Source organism: the organism of the source record quoted next, unplaced genomic scaffold (genome assembly GCF_019419815.1).
Source record: "Pyrus x bretschneideri cultivar Hongxiangsu unplaced genomic scaffold, Pyrus_bretschneideri_v1 Contig47, whole genome shotgun sequence".
NCBI classification, from domain to species: Eukaryota; Viridiplantae; Streptophyta; class Magnoliopsida; order Rosales; family Rosaceae; genus Pyrus; species Pyrus x bretschneideri.
The window spans coordinates 902,360-920,556 of NW_025999784.1; the positions used below are offsets into that span (position 1 = coordinate 902,360).

Below are 18,197 nucleotides of genomic sequence, written 5' to 3' on the forward strand. Positions count from 1 at the left end.
TTTGTAATCATAAAATTATATTAATCAATAATGCTTCTTGATATATTTGATTAATAGAATATTTATTACCTTAAAAAAAAAAAAGAATGCCGACTTGTCAAAAAACATTGTTCTCAATAACGATAGAGAATACATTTGGGCTAGAGCAAGTGATGTAATTTCATGGCATTAGAAGTTTAATAGGAGAGAATAAACATGTTATGCACGTATTTTCTCGTACCAATAGAATAAAGACGTGGAATAAAACTTTAAATTTGTGTTTATTTTTGAAGAATAATTTTGCTCACCCTCAAATGATGGTAATGTTCACTATTCTATTTATTTTTAAATATCATTACTTCATTTTTCTTCATTAAATGAAATCAAATTTTGATATCTATTTATTTGATTAATACAAATTTTAAAATTTAAACTTATACGATAATAAGGATTAGCACGGTTGTGAGCAAAAGTGCACAGTTATTTCCGTGTCCCGAAAGTGAGTCTCAAGTTTGGAGCTGAACCTGAAGGCCAACGAACCACCTTCTTCTTCCTCAAAAAATGCCCAAAAATGTTTTTAATTTCTCTGAAACCTCCTCCACCTCCGCCCCTCTTCCTCCACCTCCACCTCCACCTCAAACCCCAACACGTACTTTCCCCTCTCCCCAAACCCAAACTCCCACTCCTCAAATCGCATAATTCCACAAATGTTCCCTCCCTCCTCCCCACCACCCCACCAAACCCCACAAAGCGCCACCCTTTCTCTCAAACCCTCCACTCCATCACCTCCCTCAAACCATACATTCTCTCCCACCGTCGCCCAATCCTCCTCGGCTGGTTCTGCAGCCTCGTCTCCGTCTACTCCCTTTCGAAAACCGTCACCAAAATGGGCAAATTCTCAGCCTTTATCGGAAATTTGGACCCCGCCGCGTTGAGAAACGAGGGCTTGGCCGTGGGGGTCTTGGTGCTCGCCAGGCTTGTTGCCGTGTACTGGCAGCAGGCGTTTCTCTGGGACGCAGCGCTCAGCGCCGTTTACCGGGTTCGGGCTGAAGTGTTTGAAAGGTTTCTGGGGAGTGACTTGGGGTTTTTTGAAGGCTCAGGCGGTGTTTCGAGTGGAGACGTAGCTTATAGGATCACTGCTGAGGCGGCGGATGTTGCTGACACTGTCTATGCTCTTCTCAATGTGAGTAAAGTACTATGATTGATTTTATTCACAAAACGACTATTAGGACCTGTTTGGGACTGCTTTTGAAGGGGCTAAAAGCTCTTACAATCTAACTGCGCCTAGCAGAAAAGTTGACAAGTGTTTTTGGTCGTAGAAGCGCTTTTTCGAGAAGCACCTACCAAATGTTTGTTGATTATGTGGGTTCTGATTGGTTTTGTGAATGGCAGACCATTGTACCCAGTGCTCTGCAGTTGTTAGCAATGGCTGCGCAGATGTTGTCTATCAGCCCTTTGCTGTCTTTGATTTCAGCTCTGGTAATTAAGTTGGTAATTTTGTTTAGTTCACGTAAAGTTATTGTGCTCTTGGTTGAGTGTGGTTTGATTCTCTTTTGTGGTTTGGAGTATGGGTAGGTGATTCCATGTATGGCTCTTGTCATTGTCCGTCTCGGTGTGAAGCTCCGAAAGATATCTAACAAGGCCCAACTTACCATTGCTGCTCTCTCAGCGTATCTCAATGAGGTATACACTATATCTTATATTATAACCCTGCTCCATAGTATATACTTCCATGAGTGCTCAACTCTCTTTCTTGCATTAACATTATGGTTTCTGCGCATGCGCGTCTTTGTTGGAGTTTCTTCGTCATTGGCTGGTGGATCGTGGTTAGTTCTTATATTATTGCGTTGCAGGTCCTCCCTGCAATTCTTTTTGTGAAAGCAAACAATGCTGAGTTGTGTGAGAATGCTAGGTTTAGGAAGTTTGCCTACGCTGACCTCTCTGCACATTTGGAAAAGAAGAAGATGAAGGCGCTTATTCCTCAGATAACACAGATTATATATTTTGGAGTGTTGTTTGTGTTGTGTGCTGGTTCACTGGTGTTTTCTCGCGGCACTTTTGACAGCTGTGACGTGGTTTCATTTGTAACGGCATTGGTTTTTCTAGTTGAGCCAATTCAGGTAATATTACGTGATATAGCCTTCTTAACTCAGTTTGCGGGTTTTAATCGTATTCCATAGCTTTTTTTTAACTTGGTTAGTGATATGTAGAAATTGTCTTTTTAGATTTCTTAATATTTTGGAGCATTATTATTTTTTATAGGATTTCGGAGAATTATTTTATGTCCTTCATTTCACGTTTCTTGAAATTCAATTGACACTATTAACTTAGTCTGCTTTGGTCCACTTATGAGATGTAAATAATTTGCTGCAGTTGTCTGAAGCTGATTTCCTGATCATTCTGTATTTATTATTATTGTTCAGCTGTTGAGGAGCTGTCCTAAGTTATCAATCTGAATCTAAAGAATCGCGCAGGGTGTTGGAAAAGCATACAATGAGTTGAAGCAAGGAGAACCAGCTATTGAACGCTTGTTTGAATTGACCAGGTTCAAATCGATGGTAATTTTTTTCCTAAACAAAAGACTCAAGTGGAGAATCTTTGGTGTAATTATCTGTTTCAGATACATAAACACATAAAATTCGTTGAGATTAGTTCTACACCAGTGCAATACGAATGCTCTTTCTGTAAATATATATAAATCATTATTTTGTGCCTTTGACTAGATGCTTAACTCTACTTTTTAACTCAACATTGTGATCGTTCAGTGTAGTTGTTATTCTTGCTGCTTTGACATCTATTATTTATTCCTGAACACAGATAAAGGAGAAACCAGATGCTGTTGATTTAGACCGCGTTACAGGAGAGGTCAAATTTTGTGATGTATCATTTAAATACGGGGACAATATGCCTTATGTTTTGAATGGATTGAATCTGCATATTAAAGCTGGAGAGACAGTTGCTTTCATTGGGCCCTCTGGAGGAGGAAAGACAACCCTTGCAAAACTACTTCTTCGACTTTATGATCCTGTATCAGGTGAGCTCTTCGGAATTATGTTTATCGATTCTGCTGCCATGAGCATTTTCTTGTTCATTTATGAATCTGCATATTAAATCTGGAGGCACCATATGGGTTCTTCTTGTTTTACAGGTTGTATACTTATTGATAACCACAGCATCCAAGACGTCAAGTTGACAAGTTTAAGGAGACACGTTGGCCTCGTTTGTCAGGATATCGTGAGTGACCTATATCTATATCTCTTGGTGTCTCTCTTTCTTTTTGTCCACAAAAGAAACAATAAAATTTCGTTACAAGGGCTAAAACACAAAATCTTCCTTCTACTTCTATGCTTAGAATGATTTGAGTAAAAAGTTTTTCAATTATCTCACGCTGTTTGTTTTATTATTTCAAATAATCATACAATGAACTTTGTCTTTGTTAGACACTATTTTCAGGAACAGTCGCTGAAAATATTGGGTATAAGGATCTCATGACAAATATTGACATGAAAATGGTCGAGGATGCAGCGAGAACTGCAAATGCAGATGAATTTATTAGAAACCTCCCTGAAGGGTATGAAACCAATATAGGACCAAGAGGCTCAAGTTTGAGTGGAGGTCAGAAGCAAAGGTGAAGCAACCATGATCCAAATGTTGATGTTTAGTATGATTGCTAGGTTCAGCCGAAAAAAAAAGCTCACGTTGAATATGGTGATTTACATGTTAAATACACCAAAAGTTTGTTAATAAACTTCTCTGTTTTCTCTCCTCGAATGCAGACTAGCTATTGCAAGGGCACTCTATCAGAATTCTTCTATATTGATTTTGGATGAAGCCACTTCTGCTTTGGATAGCAGGTCTGAGTTGTTGGTCCGAGAAGCTGTCCAACGCTTGATGGAAAATCATACGGTAAGTATCAGCACATCCTATCTGCCTAGCATGCCCTCTGTTCCTCCCACATCTTATTATTTTTCAACTGATTTAACTGCAGTACAATCTTTTATCTAGTTATGTTTGTGTGTGTGCAACTGCAGCGATACCCCATTACCATCTGTTTTTAACAAAGAAACAACGAAAAAATTTCTTGTTGAGCAATGGTAGTGAAAAAACACTTACTGCACTGCCTGTTGCATCTCACATAATGTTTCTGTGCATGCATACATTCCGTGCTTTTACTTGCAGATATGTTGAACCTTAATGGATCAGATATTGTGCTTATTAACAGGTCCTGGTGATTGCCCATCGGTTAGAAACGATACTGATGGCTAAACGAGTGTTCCTTTTAGGTGACGGAAAACTTGAAGAGGTAACTCGCTCGAGTCTCTTGGCTGGTCAGCATGTGTCATGGGGCTCGTGACCCGATTACCATGGCAACAAGCAGTGGCATACACATGGATCATGCCCAAGCGAGATTTTCTGATTTTGCGTTACATACAGGATTCCAGGTCGCTCTTTTCAACAATAATTCAGAAAAATGGAAAGCAAAGGCACTCTGGCTATGCAATTCAAATTACTTGTTTGTAATATAAACAACTTTCTCCAAAAATATCAATCTAATTATATTACCAATGAGTGTGGATGGATGTCCTTGTTAGTTGTATACCCTAAAAAACATGTTAATCGTATCTATGAAAATAATGTAATTCCCATGCCCATATGCATTCCATCGAGTTGATACGGACGATCGATCGTCCACCCGATACTTTGCTAAAACAGAGCACAAAGACGAACGCAAGTATACAGCAGAGCTAATTAACATTGCCGGATAAATTCCGAGAACTGAGGCTGTGACATCTACATACAATTAAAACCCATGTTTTGCTTCTCTTGGTTGCTTTTCCCGAATGATAACTTCGGCACTGGAAATCTTATTGCATCCCACCAACGTTGTTGTAAGACTCGTAACTTTCGCCATATGCTGCGGTGACAAAAGTACGACCATTTCCTGCAAATCTGGGGCACACTCGAGCACATACGTAGCTAACTCAATTCCATTAGAACCACAGCAAGCTGATCAATAAAAGCAAGATTTTGCATCTTCCAATATTTTACATTGAACCCAAATGTCTGCAAAGCAGGAACGGCAACAAGCAAATCTGTATAAGGTTACGCAGTTTGAACGGGATGAGTACGCTACTGAAGCAAGTAGCAGCACAGATAACTTACATTAGATTTAGGGTTGTCGAGAGATGTGTTTGAGTGCTTCCGATGCTCAGATACAACGAGAGTGCATCGCATGATAAAGCTTGTCTGGATCCTTTCTTAAATGGAGCCTGCAGATTTAAAATGCATGTTTAACACATCTAAATTTCATGTTCCTCGACAGAACGTAGCATAAAAATGAATTTCATCTAGTTAATGAAACTGTTATAAAAATAAATTGAAAAGGTTGGTCTTTGCCAAGAAAAATTATCAGGCTAAAAGGTTATGGTACTTTAGAACAAGACACTTAGCCCTGCATAAACTGCAAAGAACCTCAAACGCATTGTCTGAGTCGTCTACTTCGGGCTGCAATAAAACCCCGGCAGCAAATAAGCGTTCTAATTTTCCCAGCTTTAGGCGGTTCATCAGATTTCCGACCCATTTCAAATCCCTAAGATTTGGAGCACAAATACTTAAGGAATTTTCGTTTGGTGAATCAAACACCCAGGCAATAGTTAAGTCTTCAAGTTTCTCACCTGAGATATTAATATGGCAAATTTCGTTACGGTAATTAGAAAGATGTAACTTTTTCAATGACGAGCTCTCAATGGTGATAGTTTCTGTCCCACTAATGTTCTCAAGATGTAATTCTGTTGAATTGTAATCTTGTTCTTGGCCCAAGAAGATGATCCAGCTCATAGAAAACTCATAAAATGTGGTAGAAAATTCTAGCAAAAGGTTGTCGGTGCATTAGGCATGCATACTAAAAAATCTGGAGAGTTCTTGCAATATTTAAGTAGGCTTGCAAGTAGAAATATCTAGAACCACAAAACTTGTGGCTAGGAGGAATTTAGTCCAATTCCACCGACATGGTGAGTCGGTTAATCAAGGCCATACATAGCGATGGTATTGCTATGTAAGAATGTAGAGGAAGTGAGAAAAAGAGTGAAGAAGTGTAAGGGTGTTTGAGTGTTTTCTCTTGTATTAAGTTTGTGTGAGAATAAAAAAATTTGTATAACGCTTTGAGTGTTCTTTCTTTCTCTTACCTATCAAATTCCCTGCATTACATTCTCTTTTGTGAGATAAACATCTCCAAAGTAGTGAAGCATTTTTAAACCCCAACAAAGTGGTACCAAAGCTATGGCTAGCAACGCTATGGCAGCCTTCCAAGTTCCAGTGCTCGACAACAACTTCGATAATTGGAGTATCAAAATGAAGGCCCTTTTGGGTGCACACGATGTCTGGGAAGTTGTGGAGAAAGGCTACACTGAGCCAGAAGATGAAGCTACTCTGTCTCAACCCCAGAAGAAGAGTTTGAAAGATTCAAGAAAGAGAGACAAGAAGGCTCTCTACCTCATCTACCAAGCATTAGATGACAATGGCTTTGAGAAGGTCTCGAGTGCAACATCTGCCAAGCAAGCATGGAAGAAGCTTCAAACCTCTGACAAAGGAGGCGAACAAGCGAAAAAGGTTAGCCTTTAAGTATTAAGAGGTGAGTTCGAATCTCTACAAATGGAAGGGTCTGAATCAATCTCTGATTATTTCTCAAGAGTCTTAGCTGTTTCCAATCAATTAAAAAGAAATGGAGAAAAGTTAGAAGATGTTAGAAATATGGAGAAGATACTATGCTCGTTGGACCCCAAATTCGAGCACACTGTCGTGACGATGAAGAAATTAAAAACTTGGAAGAAATTAGTATAAAGCAATTAATGGGTTCGTTACAAGCATATGAAAAGAAACATAAGAAGAGGCAAGGGAATGATGAGCAGCTCCTCAAGACGCATGTCCAACCAAAGAAGAAAGAAGAAAGCTTCGACAATGAGAGAAGCTAGTACGAAAGAAGTCGTGGCTGAGGTCGCGGACGTGGACATGGACGTGGACATAGTTGGAACTTCAACAACCATCGCAACTACGAAAGAGAAGGAAGGTCAACAAAAGGTTGTGGAAGAGGACGCTCAAACTTGAGGTATGAAAAATCTCAAGTTCAATGTTATAATTGTCAAAAGTTTGGGCATTATACTTGGGAATGTAGAGCTCCAAATAGCAGACTTGATGAGAAGGTCAATTATGTGAAAGAAGAGAAAGAAGAGAATGGCGTTGTGCTACTAGCATGCAAGAACAATGATGGAGACCAAGACTATACATGGTACCTTGACACCGATGCCAGCAATCACATGTGTGGAAGAAGAAGCATCTTCGTAGAGCTCAATGAATCAGTGAGTGGTAACGATTCTTTTGGAGACGAATCCAAAATACCCGTAAAAGGAAAAGGTAACATCCTTATTCCCTTGAAAAATGGCGGTCACCAATTAATTTCAAATGTCTACTAACGTGCCCAATATGAAAAAGCAACATTTTGAGCTTGGGTCAACTCTTAGAAAAAGGTTCTGATTTTCATACGAAAAATTATAGCCTTTTTCTTAGAGATGACAAAGGAAGATTAATTGCCAAGGAAAAAATGTCAAAGAATAGGATGTTTCCCATGAACAGTCAAAACGATGTTGCAAAGTGTCTCAAGATATGTTACAAAGACATATCTTGGCTTTGGCATCTTCGTTTTGGGCATCTTAACTTTGGGGGATTGGAGTTATTACCTAAGAATGAGATGGTGAGAGGCTTACTGTGCATCAGCCACCCTGATCAAGTTTGTGAAGGATGTTTACTTGGGAAACAGTTCAGGAAAAGCTTTCCAAAGGAGTCGACCACAAGAGCCCAGAAGCCACTCGAGCTCATTCACACCGATGTGTGCGGTCCAATAAAACCAAGCTTTTTGGGTAAAAATAATTATTTCCTTCTCTTCATTGATGATTTTTCAAGGAAAACCTGGGTGTATTTCTTGAAGCAGAAATCAGAAGTCTTTAGAGCATTCAAGAAGTTCAAAGCTGTTGTAGAAAAGGGGAGTGGTTGCAAGATCAAAGCCATGAGATTTGATCGAGGAGGAGAATTCACTTCGAATGAATTTCAAGAGTTTTGTGAAGCAAAGGGAATTTGTCGACCTTTGACAGTTCCAAAATCCCCTCAACAAAATGGTGTGGTGGAAAGAAAAAAATCGAACCATCCTCGACATGGCTCGAAACATGCTCAAAAGCAAGAAATTGCCTAAGGAATTATGGGCAGAAGCTGTAGCATGTGCTATCTACCTATCCAATCGGTCTCCAACAAGAAGTGTGTGGGGAAAAACTCCGCAAGAAGCATGAAGTGGAAGAAAACCAGGTATTTCTCATCTAAGAGTTTTTGGAGGCATAGCCCATGTACATGTACCAGACGAGAAGAGAACCAAACTCGACGACAAAAGTGAGAAATTCATCTTCACCGGCTATGACACAAATTCAAAAGGCTATAAGCTGTATAATCCAAACAATGGGAAGACGGTGATCAGTCAAGACGTGACGTTCGATGAAGAAGGAGAATGAAATTTTGGCTCACATGCAGGTGATCTTCACTTCTTTCCTTAGTTTAAAGAAAATAATGAACAAGGGATGATGGAGCAAACAATAGAGGTTCAACAAGAATCCACTACTCCACTTGCTTCACCAATATCAACCAATCATGGCAATCCACCAGCATCGTCAAGTGGGAGTCGAAATGAAAGAGAAGTACCACGCACAAGAAGTATATGAGATCTCTATGAGGTAGCTGAAAGACTTGATAATCCTACACTTTTCTTCTGTCTCTTTCCTGATTATGAACCAGTTGACTTCCAAGAAGTAGTGCAAGATAGTAAGTGGAGGAAAGCAATGGATGAAGAAATTAAAGTAATCCAGAAGAATGATACATGGGAACTCGTTATTCTTTCGGAAGGACACAAAGCCATCGGAGTCAAGTGGGTGTACAAGACAAAGAAAAATGCCAATGGAAAGGTCGAAAGATACAAGGCGAGACTTGTGGCGAATGGCTATTGTCAAAGAGCCGGAATCGACTATGATGAGGTATTTGCACCCGTTGCTCGGTTGGAAACTATACAATTACTAATTTCTTTGGCAGCTCAAAATAGTTGGAAGATTCAACAAATGGATGTGAAGTCCGCCTTCCTAAATGGAGTACTTGAAGAAGAAGTCTACATTCAACAACCGTCAGGCTATGAAATCAAAGGGCATGAAGACAAAGTTTTGAAGCTGGAAAAAGCCCTCTTTGGGTTAAATAAGTGCCAAGAGCATGGAATAGTCGCATCGACAAGCACTTCCAGGAGAACAACTTCACCAAGTGCCCTCATGAACATGCTCTCTACGTCAAAGTCAAAGATGAAGATGTTTTGATTGTGTGCTTATATGTGGATGATCTAATCTTCACCGGAAGTAATCCACGTATGTTTGAAGAGTTCAAGAGAGTGGTGACCAAAGAATTCGAGATGATGGACATCGGGCTGATGGCATACTACTTAGGCATTGAAGTCAAGTAGAACGAAGAAGGAATTTTCATTTCCCAAGAAAGCTACACAAAGGAGATACTAAAAAAAGTTCAAAATGGACGACTGCAAGCTCGTAAGCACGCCAATGGAGTGCGGAGTCAAACTAACCAAGCATGACAAAGGAGAAAGCGGAGATCCAACATTTTTCAAAAGTCTAGTTGGAGCTTGTGCTACTTGACTTGCACAAGACCATATATTCTCTATGCCGTCGGATTAGTCAGTCGCCACATGGAGAACCCCACAACTACACATTTGAAGACCGTCAAAAGAATTCTTCGAGACCTCAAAGGTACTGTTAACTTTGGCTTGTTCTATTCAAGTTCTGATAACTACAAACTTGTTGGATATAGCGACAGTGATTGGGCAGGAGATTCCGACGATAGAAAAAGCACTACTGGATTTGTGTTCTTCATGGGAGACACTGCATTCACATGGATGTCGAAGAAGCAACCAATTGTCACACTATCTACTTGCGAAGCTGAATACGTAGCTGCTACCGCATGCGTCTGTCATGCAATTTGGCTAAGAAACTTGCTCAAAGAATTAAGCATGCAGCAAAAAGAACCAACATAGATTTATATCGACAACAAGTCTGCAATAGCCCTAGCAAAGAATCCAGTATTCCATAACAGGAGCAAACATATAGATACCCGTTATCACTACATAAGAGAGTGCATTGCAAGAAAGGATGTGCAAGTGGAATACGTGAAGTCTCAAGACCAAATCGCAGACATATTTACCAAGCCACTCAAACAAGAAGACTTTGTGAGATTAAGGAACTCAATCGGCATCACAAGACAAGATTATGGGGGGATGTTGAATTGTAATCTTGTTCTTGGCCCAAGAAGATGATCTAGCCCATAGAAAACTCATGAAATGTGCTAGAAAATTCTAGCAAAAGGTTGTCGGTGCATTAGGCATGCATACTAAAAAATCTGGCGAGTTCTTGCAATATTTAAGTAGGCTTGCAAGCAGAAATATCTAGAACCACAAAACTTGTGGCTAGGAGGAATTTAGTCCAATTCCACCGACATGGTGAGTTGGTTAATCAAGGCTATAAATAGAGATTGTATTGCTATGTAAGAATGTAGAGGAAGTGAGAAAAAGAGTGAAGAAGTGTAAGAGTGTTTGAGTGTTTTCTCTTGTACTAAGTTTGTGTGAGAATAAAAAAAATTTGTATAACACTTTGAGTGTTCTTTCTTTCTCTTGCCTATCAAATTCCGCTGCATTATTTTCTCCTTTGTGAGATAAACATCTCCAAAGTAATGAAGCATTTTTAAACCCCAACAAATTCCTCAATGCATTTGCAGGAACATGAGACCCATTTGAAAAAATCCTCATCTCCTACACGGACATATCCCAACTCCAAGTACTTGAGATTAGAGGAAAAATTACGGCGAGGAGTTTTAACTATTGTACAATTCATGTTCACCACTAGAGACCTCCAAGATCTGCAAAGGAAGATGCAAGACGGAAACAGTTCCTCCTCATAATCATATAAAGTCATATCAAGATCAAGCTTTTCGACATTACACCTTACTGCATTCTGGATCCACGTGAGCATCCGAAAGTTCTCATGAACACAGGAGCATGGTGTTTCGTCACCGTTGTCTGCATTGTGTTTATACCAACGAAAACGAAAGCACTCTATCCTATTATCCCCGCGGTGAGAAATTAATCTATCCAAATAACTCAACAACTTTAGCCTTTGATTACACTCGGACGCATTCGCCTCCGAAAATTCATCAGAAACCAACTTAGGAGTTGATAGGTAAAGTTTTCTGCATCTTTTCGACACACAGACGAAACGAGCGAGGTCCGTTATAGCAAGGAAGGAAAGAATGTGATCGGCAACTTGGTCTGGAAGGTTACCAGATAGGTCTGCCGTCCTCCCACTACAACCTCCTTCACCATCACAACTTTCAGTAGCCAATAACTTATTTCTTTTGGAGGGATGCGTTTCGATTAATACTACTGAGAAATTGGAATTAAACACTAAAAACTCCAATTAAGTTGTGATCTTTACATGCTGAACCAAAATTGAAGAAAAGTACGGTGAGTACACGGAGTACGTACCATTGTGGTACCCAACAGAATTCAAGCATACTCTAACTAGTAATAGTGGGTGACTGTGCGAGCGGAAATGGGTGGATGCGTCTCCATCATTCTGAGTTCTGCAGATACTGAGCGCGACAAACCCTAGTTTTGTTGATTTTGGGGTGCCCTTGATTGAACTGGTGCTTCAGAGTTCAGAGTGTGGGGCGTTTGTCATTGCTTTCTAAATTCATAAAAGAGGAGATGAATTACTTGTCGTCCAAGTAAATACAACACTATATGAAAAGAATAACTAGTAACCAAATCTATTTAGGATTTACAAAATTACACTTTAATATAATATTTATAACAATATTTAGTATTATTATTATTATTTTATTTTTACCCACCCCACCCCCAACCAAAGAAAAATTGCTTACTCTCATGTAAAAAGACATCTAAGAACAATAAAAATGAATTCTCTGTGCCGTCTCTCTCTACAACTATCTCAATTCCTTGGAATAAATATTTTCTTCATTTTTTATTCCTCTAGTTTAAAGCCAAAGAGCTTGAATTGAGCAAAAGAACAATCGAAAATAAGATTTATGACAATCTAAAACGGTAGAAATCCACTCTGATCAGTCAATAAGAATAAACAACGCATATCAACGTAAGGTTTCAATATTATAGCATGAAACAACTTCTGAAAAACATCAAAACTTCTTTCTTTGTTGATTTAGTTTTAGTCTTCCTCGAAGTCTTCATCGAAGTTTTCCAAGTTTTTATCGGAGTCTTCCACAAAGTCTTCCTCAAAGATAACTGTGGCCTTGGACATCTTCTTACTTTCATTTAGCTTTTGTGTAGCATCGTCAGACGGATTCAATAAATATTGTATGTCCATTTGCTCCAGGTTCTTGGCATGCTCGAGTATATACCGTGCAAAGTCAATCCCATTATTAGACCCATCCAGCACTAGGGTAACCTTCTTAATCTGATCAACAAAATCCAGATTCTGTAGCTTCCAGTATGCCTTATCAAACCCAGATACCTGGAACAGCAAGAAGACAACAAGCAACCAATTCGAAAATTTCCAAAAAATAAGAAGCCAAATGAAATACCTTAAAACCTCTCTATAGTAATATTGGGACCAACCCAATTTTATTAATATAAGGAGCTTATTAGTTGATTGATGTGTGGTTAAACATGCTTGAGAAGCTAGTAACAGTTTGGCTTCACCAACAAGGTGTCCATGTTGACAAGTTAATACATATTCGCAAGCTCAAAGACGTGACAAAAACTCTAAAGAATGAATCATTCTCGAAAATTTTTACCATGTGTAGACAAGTTTATCTTAAAACGGGACCTAAACAAACATTAGGACACTGCATACTTTAGTTTAGAGAATTATTTGATTTTCATCTTAAAACGTATATTGTGACATTTCATATTTCTTGGTTTAATTTTGACAATTTTTACAATGTGAAGACAGTTTCTTAAAACAAATGGAAATAAATTATTCCTTATTACAACATGGAGTTTAATACTAATAGAACTAGCCCAAGTTGTGACTGAATTTTTCTTCATGAGTAGATGGAGGTTTACGATATTAAGAAAGGAAATCATAGACTTAACTTACATCACGTTGAGGTTGCAGAAAACTTGGGACAACACAACTTATGTACAAAGTACACAAATTATGCAATCCTTTCAATAGTGAGACCACTGCAGGAAATATATCATCAGAAAACCTCCTTAGATTCAATCGCAAATTAAAAACATGATCGAATTGAGCATGCGCGGATCCTTCCCTGAACAAAGCCTGCAATGTGAAAAAAGCAAAACCTATATCATGTTTCTCATTTTGTTATAGCAAGTGAGACCGCTTTTAACGTAAAAGCATTGCAATCCTGTTTAAACTGAAATGTAAAGAGAGAAAAAAAATTCGAATAACAAAATATATAGTTTTTCACCGGAAAATAATATTCAGTATGAAGGATCGTGGTTCTTATTACCTTGAAGGTCGCTGCATTTAAAACAAGATGTTCAACCCTGTGTAAAACGCAAAAATGCTTAATCTGTTTGTCAGAGTCATCTGCTTTTGGCTCCAGGCAAATAAGAGCTTTTTCTAAACATTCTAGCTGTCCCAAGTTTGCCTGATTCGTCAGATGCCCTCTCCATTCTAAATATTTAAGTTTTGGAGCATACATATTTAACGACGTGCCACTATGCGAATCAAAGCTCCACCATATAGCTATGGTTTCAAGTTTCTTGCCTGAGATGGTAAGATGGCTAAGTGTACAAATACCGTCATAAAAATGGTCGTAAACTTCAAATTTTTCCAAAGACGAGCTTTCAATTATGATATTTTCTACTCGACCAACATCAGATAGAATTAATTCCTTGATGAATTTGCAGGAACATGAGATCCATTTGAAAAACCCCTCATCTTCTATATCAACATTGATTAACTCTAAATATTCAATATTAGAAGAGAAAGAAACGGAAGGTGTTTTAACAATTGTACCATCCATGTTCACACATAGAGACCTCAAAGTTGCACAAAGAAAGACATCACAAGGAAATGCTAACGGTTCCACCAAAAAATCTTTTAAGTTGCTCGAAACACAAAGAACTTCAACATTACACCTCACTGCATTGTGAATCCAATCGATTATTTGGGAACGCACATTAACACAGAAGCATGGTGTTCGATCACTGCCTAGGTCAGAGTGACCATTCCAATAAATACCGAAGTAGTTTATCCTATTATCACCACGCTGAAGCAAGAACCTATCCAATGAACTGAACAACCTCAACCTAAACTCACACGTTGTGTGGCTGAAAAACCTAAACTCGCCCGTGGGAGTTGTCTTTGGCAAGAAATCACGTAACTCCAATGACGGAATTGACAGATAAAGTGCTCTGCATCTTTTGGACGCAATGCCGAAACAAGTGAGGTCCCTTATAGTAAGGAAGGAAAGAATGCGATAAGCAACTCCGTTGGGGAGATCGCTGAATCTATCTACCATGTCATACTCTCAATAAGACTTGGGTAGCCCAATACCTTCAGTTTGCGTTCCATGAAATACGTTTTTCAATTGAACACTGAAACATCAATTAACCGAAACGAAGATTCTGGAATTAATAAGCTGTTTCGAAGTACCTAATCGCACAAGCCAGTAGGAACATGTGAGGGCTCAAATGCGCGGATGTGGTTCCAACTTCATTGGTCCTACGTACAGAGTCTGGAACTTCATGAATTCGAAGAAGAACGCAGCCAAGCTCTAATTTTGTTTGTTTGTTTGTTTCTTTTTTTTTTTTCCCTTTGTTTTCTGGTCCGTAGAAAACCCTAATTTTGTTAAATATAGGAACGTAAATTAGGAAGCGTCTTCCCACTCCGTTAATTAAAACCAGGGGCTTTTAGATCTAGGTCTAAAAACGTAGGTAGTTTTTGGGACTGAGTCCAGTTATTCAATTACATATTTTGATATCAATTTTGCCCCTTCAGATAAAAATATTTAAATTCTTTAATTTTTTTTTATCATTTATTCAGTTTTTAAATTTTGAATATTTAAATACTCAAACTAAAATATTATCTAGTAACTACCTGCTATTTATGAAGAAAACAAAACCAATATAATCTAGTAACTACCTACCTATTGTATAGGAAGAAAAATGCTTTATACCTACAAAGCAAATATAATCTACCTACAAAACAAAAATAAACTACCTATTGTATTGGAAGAAAAATGCTAGGAACCTACATGGCGGAACATAAAAATATAAATATGATATAATATACCTCCATTAAAGGAATGAATTTGGAGGGAAGAACACAAAAATATCACCCATGAAAGGAAGAGACAAAAAAGAGGAGGATTGATAGAGGGAATTGTTTGGAAGAAGGAAAAAAGGTGGGATGAAACGGACTAGGGGTTGAGGTGATTATATGGCTATAACTAATCCTACAATTAAGGGCTTAGTTAAACAACAAATAATCTCATAATTAAGAAATTTTGTGTATATATAACAATTCATAAGCCTAATGGGTAAATATGGTACAAACCACAAATAAGCATACATGGAATCTTAATTATTGGACCTATTTCAACGAAGTGGACTAATTCTACTAGTGGCTCACAAAATTGGATCTATAGCTAGTTATCCTTTAACCCTAGCATGTGAGAATTTTTTTTTATTTTTGTTTTTAAAATAGAAGGAGAGAGAAAGAGAGTGATAGAGAATGTGGGAGTGGGAATGCTGCTTTTTTTTTTTGAAATTTTAATTTTTTTTTGAATTTTTTTTAATTAAAGATATGTTAGGATTACATGTAGGTGAGGCTTTGAAAAAAAAAAAAGCAAAATTTGGTTGTGTGAAATTACATTTCTGCTCCATATTTCTTATTCATGTTCTGTTTTAATTAAAGGGTTAAATTAGTAATTTCATAGGGTTTTGGTTGACAATGAGTGTTTTATTAATTAGTAGAGATAAGAGGTATTTGTCGATCATCCTTCCGAACTTGTAGTGGTCAATTTCCCTCTTGCACCTATACCAAATTAGGTTGCCTATTGTGTGGCTTCCAAACTCCCCCTCCCATAGTGTAAAATATATCGTTGTACTAAAATTTCCCTCTTGCACCTAAATTTAGCAAATTGCCCCCTAAAGTTTTATAATTGGCTAATTTTTCCCTTAAACTTTAATTTTAGATAATCATCTCGTGAACTTTTATAATTGACCAATTCCCGCCTGGCGTCAGATTTTGAAAAGAGTGAAAATATTCCAAAATACAAAGAAACTGAAGAGACGGGGTGGAAGAAGAATCTTAAGATTGCTTTACAATATTTTTATTTTGGGCATGCTAGGGAACCTAAATTTTCAGGCTAAATTTTATAAACTAAATGACATGGAAGTTGATGATCGAATTATTACTTAAATGTTGATTAATGTACTTATTTCTTATTAGTGATACATAATTTAGTTTACAATTTTAGTCTACCTAGCATTACCTTTTTCTTTTCGATGTAAGGGGATTATTATTCATGCATTTCTCCTTCTTTATGCATTTATTCCCGATTAATCTACGGCACTAAAATAGATTATTGTGTGTGTGTGTGTAGGTCGTCGAATTTGCTAACTTGGAGAGACTGATCATCTACGGTTTACCTCAGTTGATGACAATTAATACGACACGACCAAGTATAAGGGGAAGATTGAATAATCCAGACACCTTGTAGATATGGCACTGCCAGTCACTACAATTGGTAGTTCAACTGAAATCTTTTGAGAAAACATCTACCACTCAGTTGACAACTTTTGAGTGTCCAAATCTAGATTTAGTAGAGATCGATTCGTGTGAGAGTTTGAATAATATCTTTCCAACCTCTGTGGCCAAAGGTTTACAGCAGCTGACAAAGTTGAGTGTTGAGAATTGTGGGGGTGGAGGAAGGAAGTTGTTTTATTTACACTCTACATATTATTAAACAAACTCACTTGACTATCACGTGAACGGGTCAAATTCATTGTTTCAATCCAAGTTACATCTTATGTTTGGTTTGGTGATTAATCCCGTAGAACTTTGGTGGACGATCCATTTCTTCTCCTCCATCACTTGGCGATGGATCAAACACATTCACCATTTGAATGCTCAATATTTCAAGAGCTAGCGATGGAGAAAAAAGTGGTTGTCCACCAAATTTTCATGGGATTGATCACCAAATTAAATAGAGTGCTACTAGACCCACCCCGGTATCTTATTTTCTCACCCACATGATAATCCCACCCACCATAGAAAATTAAAAAAGTAAAATATTAATTCCCCACACACCATTATTCCCAAAATAATCATAATATATATTTTTTAAATAACTCTAATATATCTTTAAATAATATTATAAATAAAGAAATAAAAATAAAAATAAAATGAAAGAAAATGCAAGACCTAAGACCTAGACATTCATCATCTCCTTCACACCTAACGCCGCTCTGCACAGACCTCGAATCCTCAAACCACTCTTCTTCCTCCTTTTTTGTCAAAACTGCAGATCTCACACCCAATTCTCTTTTTTCTCCATTGAAGTTTCTCGCTTTCATCTAGCACACATCCATTCCTTCCTCCAACCTTTCCGTCGATTCTAACCCAAATCTTTCCCAACCTCTTTCCACCAAAGATATCACACCCCACCCACCCACCATTATTTATTTATTATTCTAAATTATTATTTTATTTTCAAAATTTTAGTACTGAATTAAATAGGGATTTAATAGTCTTCTTTTAAAATGATAAATATGTTATTAACATTTTCATTAAATGGTGGGTGGGGAAATAAGACACCGGGGTGGGAATATCACCACTCATTAAATATGAGATGTAATTTGAATTGAAATGACAAATTTGACCCCTACACATGATATTGATAGCTCACGTGAGTTTGTTTAATAGAATTAACGGAAGTTTGGGTTTGGACTTAAATTGCTAACATGACTTAGAAGGAAGGTTTAGTTAACAACTTTTTCACCATAAAAGTTACGTTGAAAATGCTATGTCAGCACGGGAATCATGAAAAAATTTGGCCAAATTATATTATATAGAATTGGGATCAGCAACTCAACCCCATATTTTGATTTTTTTTCCCTTAAT

At 37.8% G+C, this 18,197-nt stretch overlaps 3 protein-coding genes across 3 annotated transcripts; 1 reads left to right on the forward strand and 2 right to left on the reverse strand.

Annotated features, from left to right (window-relative positions):
* The first annotated feature begins 454 nt into the window (after positions 1-454).
* On the forward strand, positions 455-4,548 carry LOC103934965 (ABC transporter B family member 29, chloroplastic). Its single transcript, XM_009344731.3, has 10 exons — positions 455-1,162; positions 1,372-1,458; positions 1,555-1,662; positions 1,833-2,099; positions 2,454-2,537; positions 2,797-3,013; positions 3,128-3,213; positions 3,420-3,607; positions 3,756-3,885; positions 4,202-4,548. The coding sequence occupies exons 1-10, from the start codon at positions 551-553 to the stop codon at positions 4,331-4,333; spliced, it is 1,911 nt and encodes a 636-aa protein (XP_009343006.1). The 5' UTR covers positions 455-550; the 3' UTR covers positions 4,334-4,548.
* On the reverse strand, positions 4,452-11,605 carry LOC125469877 (F-box/LRR-repeat protein At4g14103-like). Its single transcript, XM_048567932.1, has 4 exons — positions 11,590-11,605; positions 10,815-11,497; positions 5,143-5,754; positions 4,452-5,043 (listed from the first exon to the last, which is right to left on the reverse strand). Exons 1-3 carry the CDS (start codon positions 11,603-11,605, stop codon positions 5,389-5,391), a joined length of 1,065 nt encoding a protein of 354 aa, XP_048423889.1. The 3' UTR covers positions 4,452-5,043; positions 5,143-5,388.
* A 697-nt stretch (positions 11,606-12,302) lies between these two features.
* LOC103934966 (putative F-box/LRR-repeat protein At3g59170) lies at positions 12,303-14,589 on the reverse strand. Its single transcript, XM_018644428.2, has 3 exons — positions 13,573-14,589; positions 13,197-13,379; positions 12,303-12,608 (listed from the first exon to the last, which is right to left on the reverse strand). Exons 1-3 carry the CDS (start codon positions 14,587-14,589, stop codon positions 12,303-12,305), a joined length of 1,506 nt encoding a protein of 501 aa, XP_018499944.2.
* Between the last annotated feature and the right edge of the window lie 3,608 nt (positions 14,590-18,197).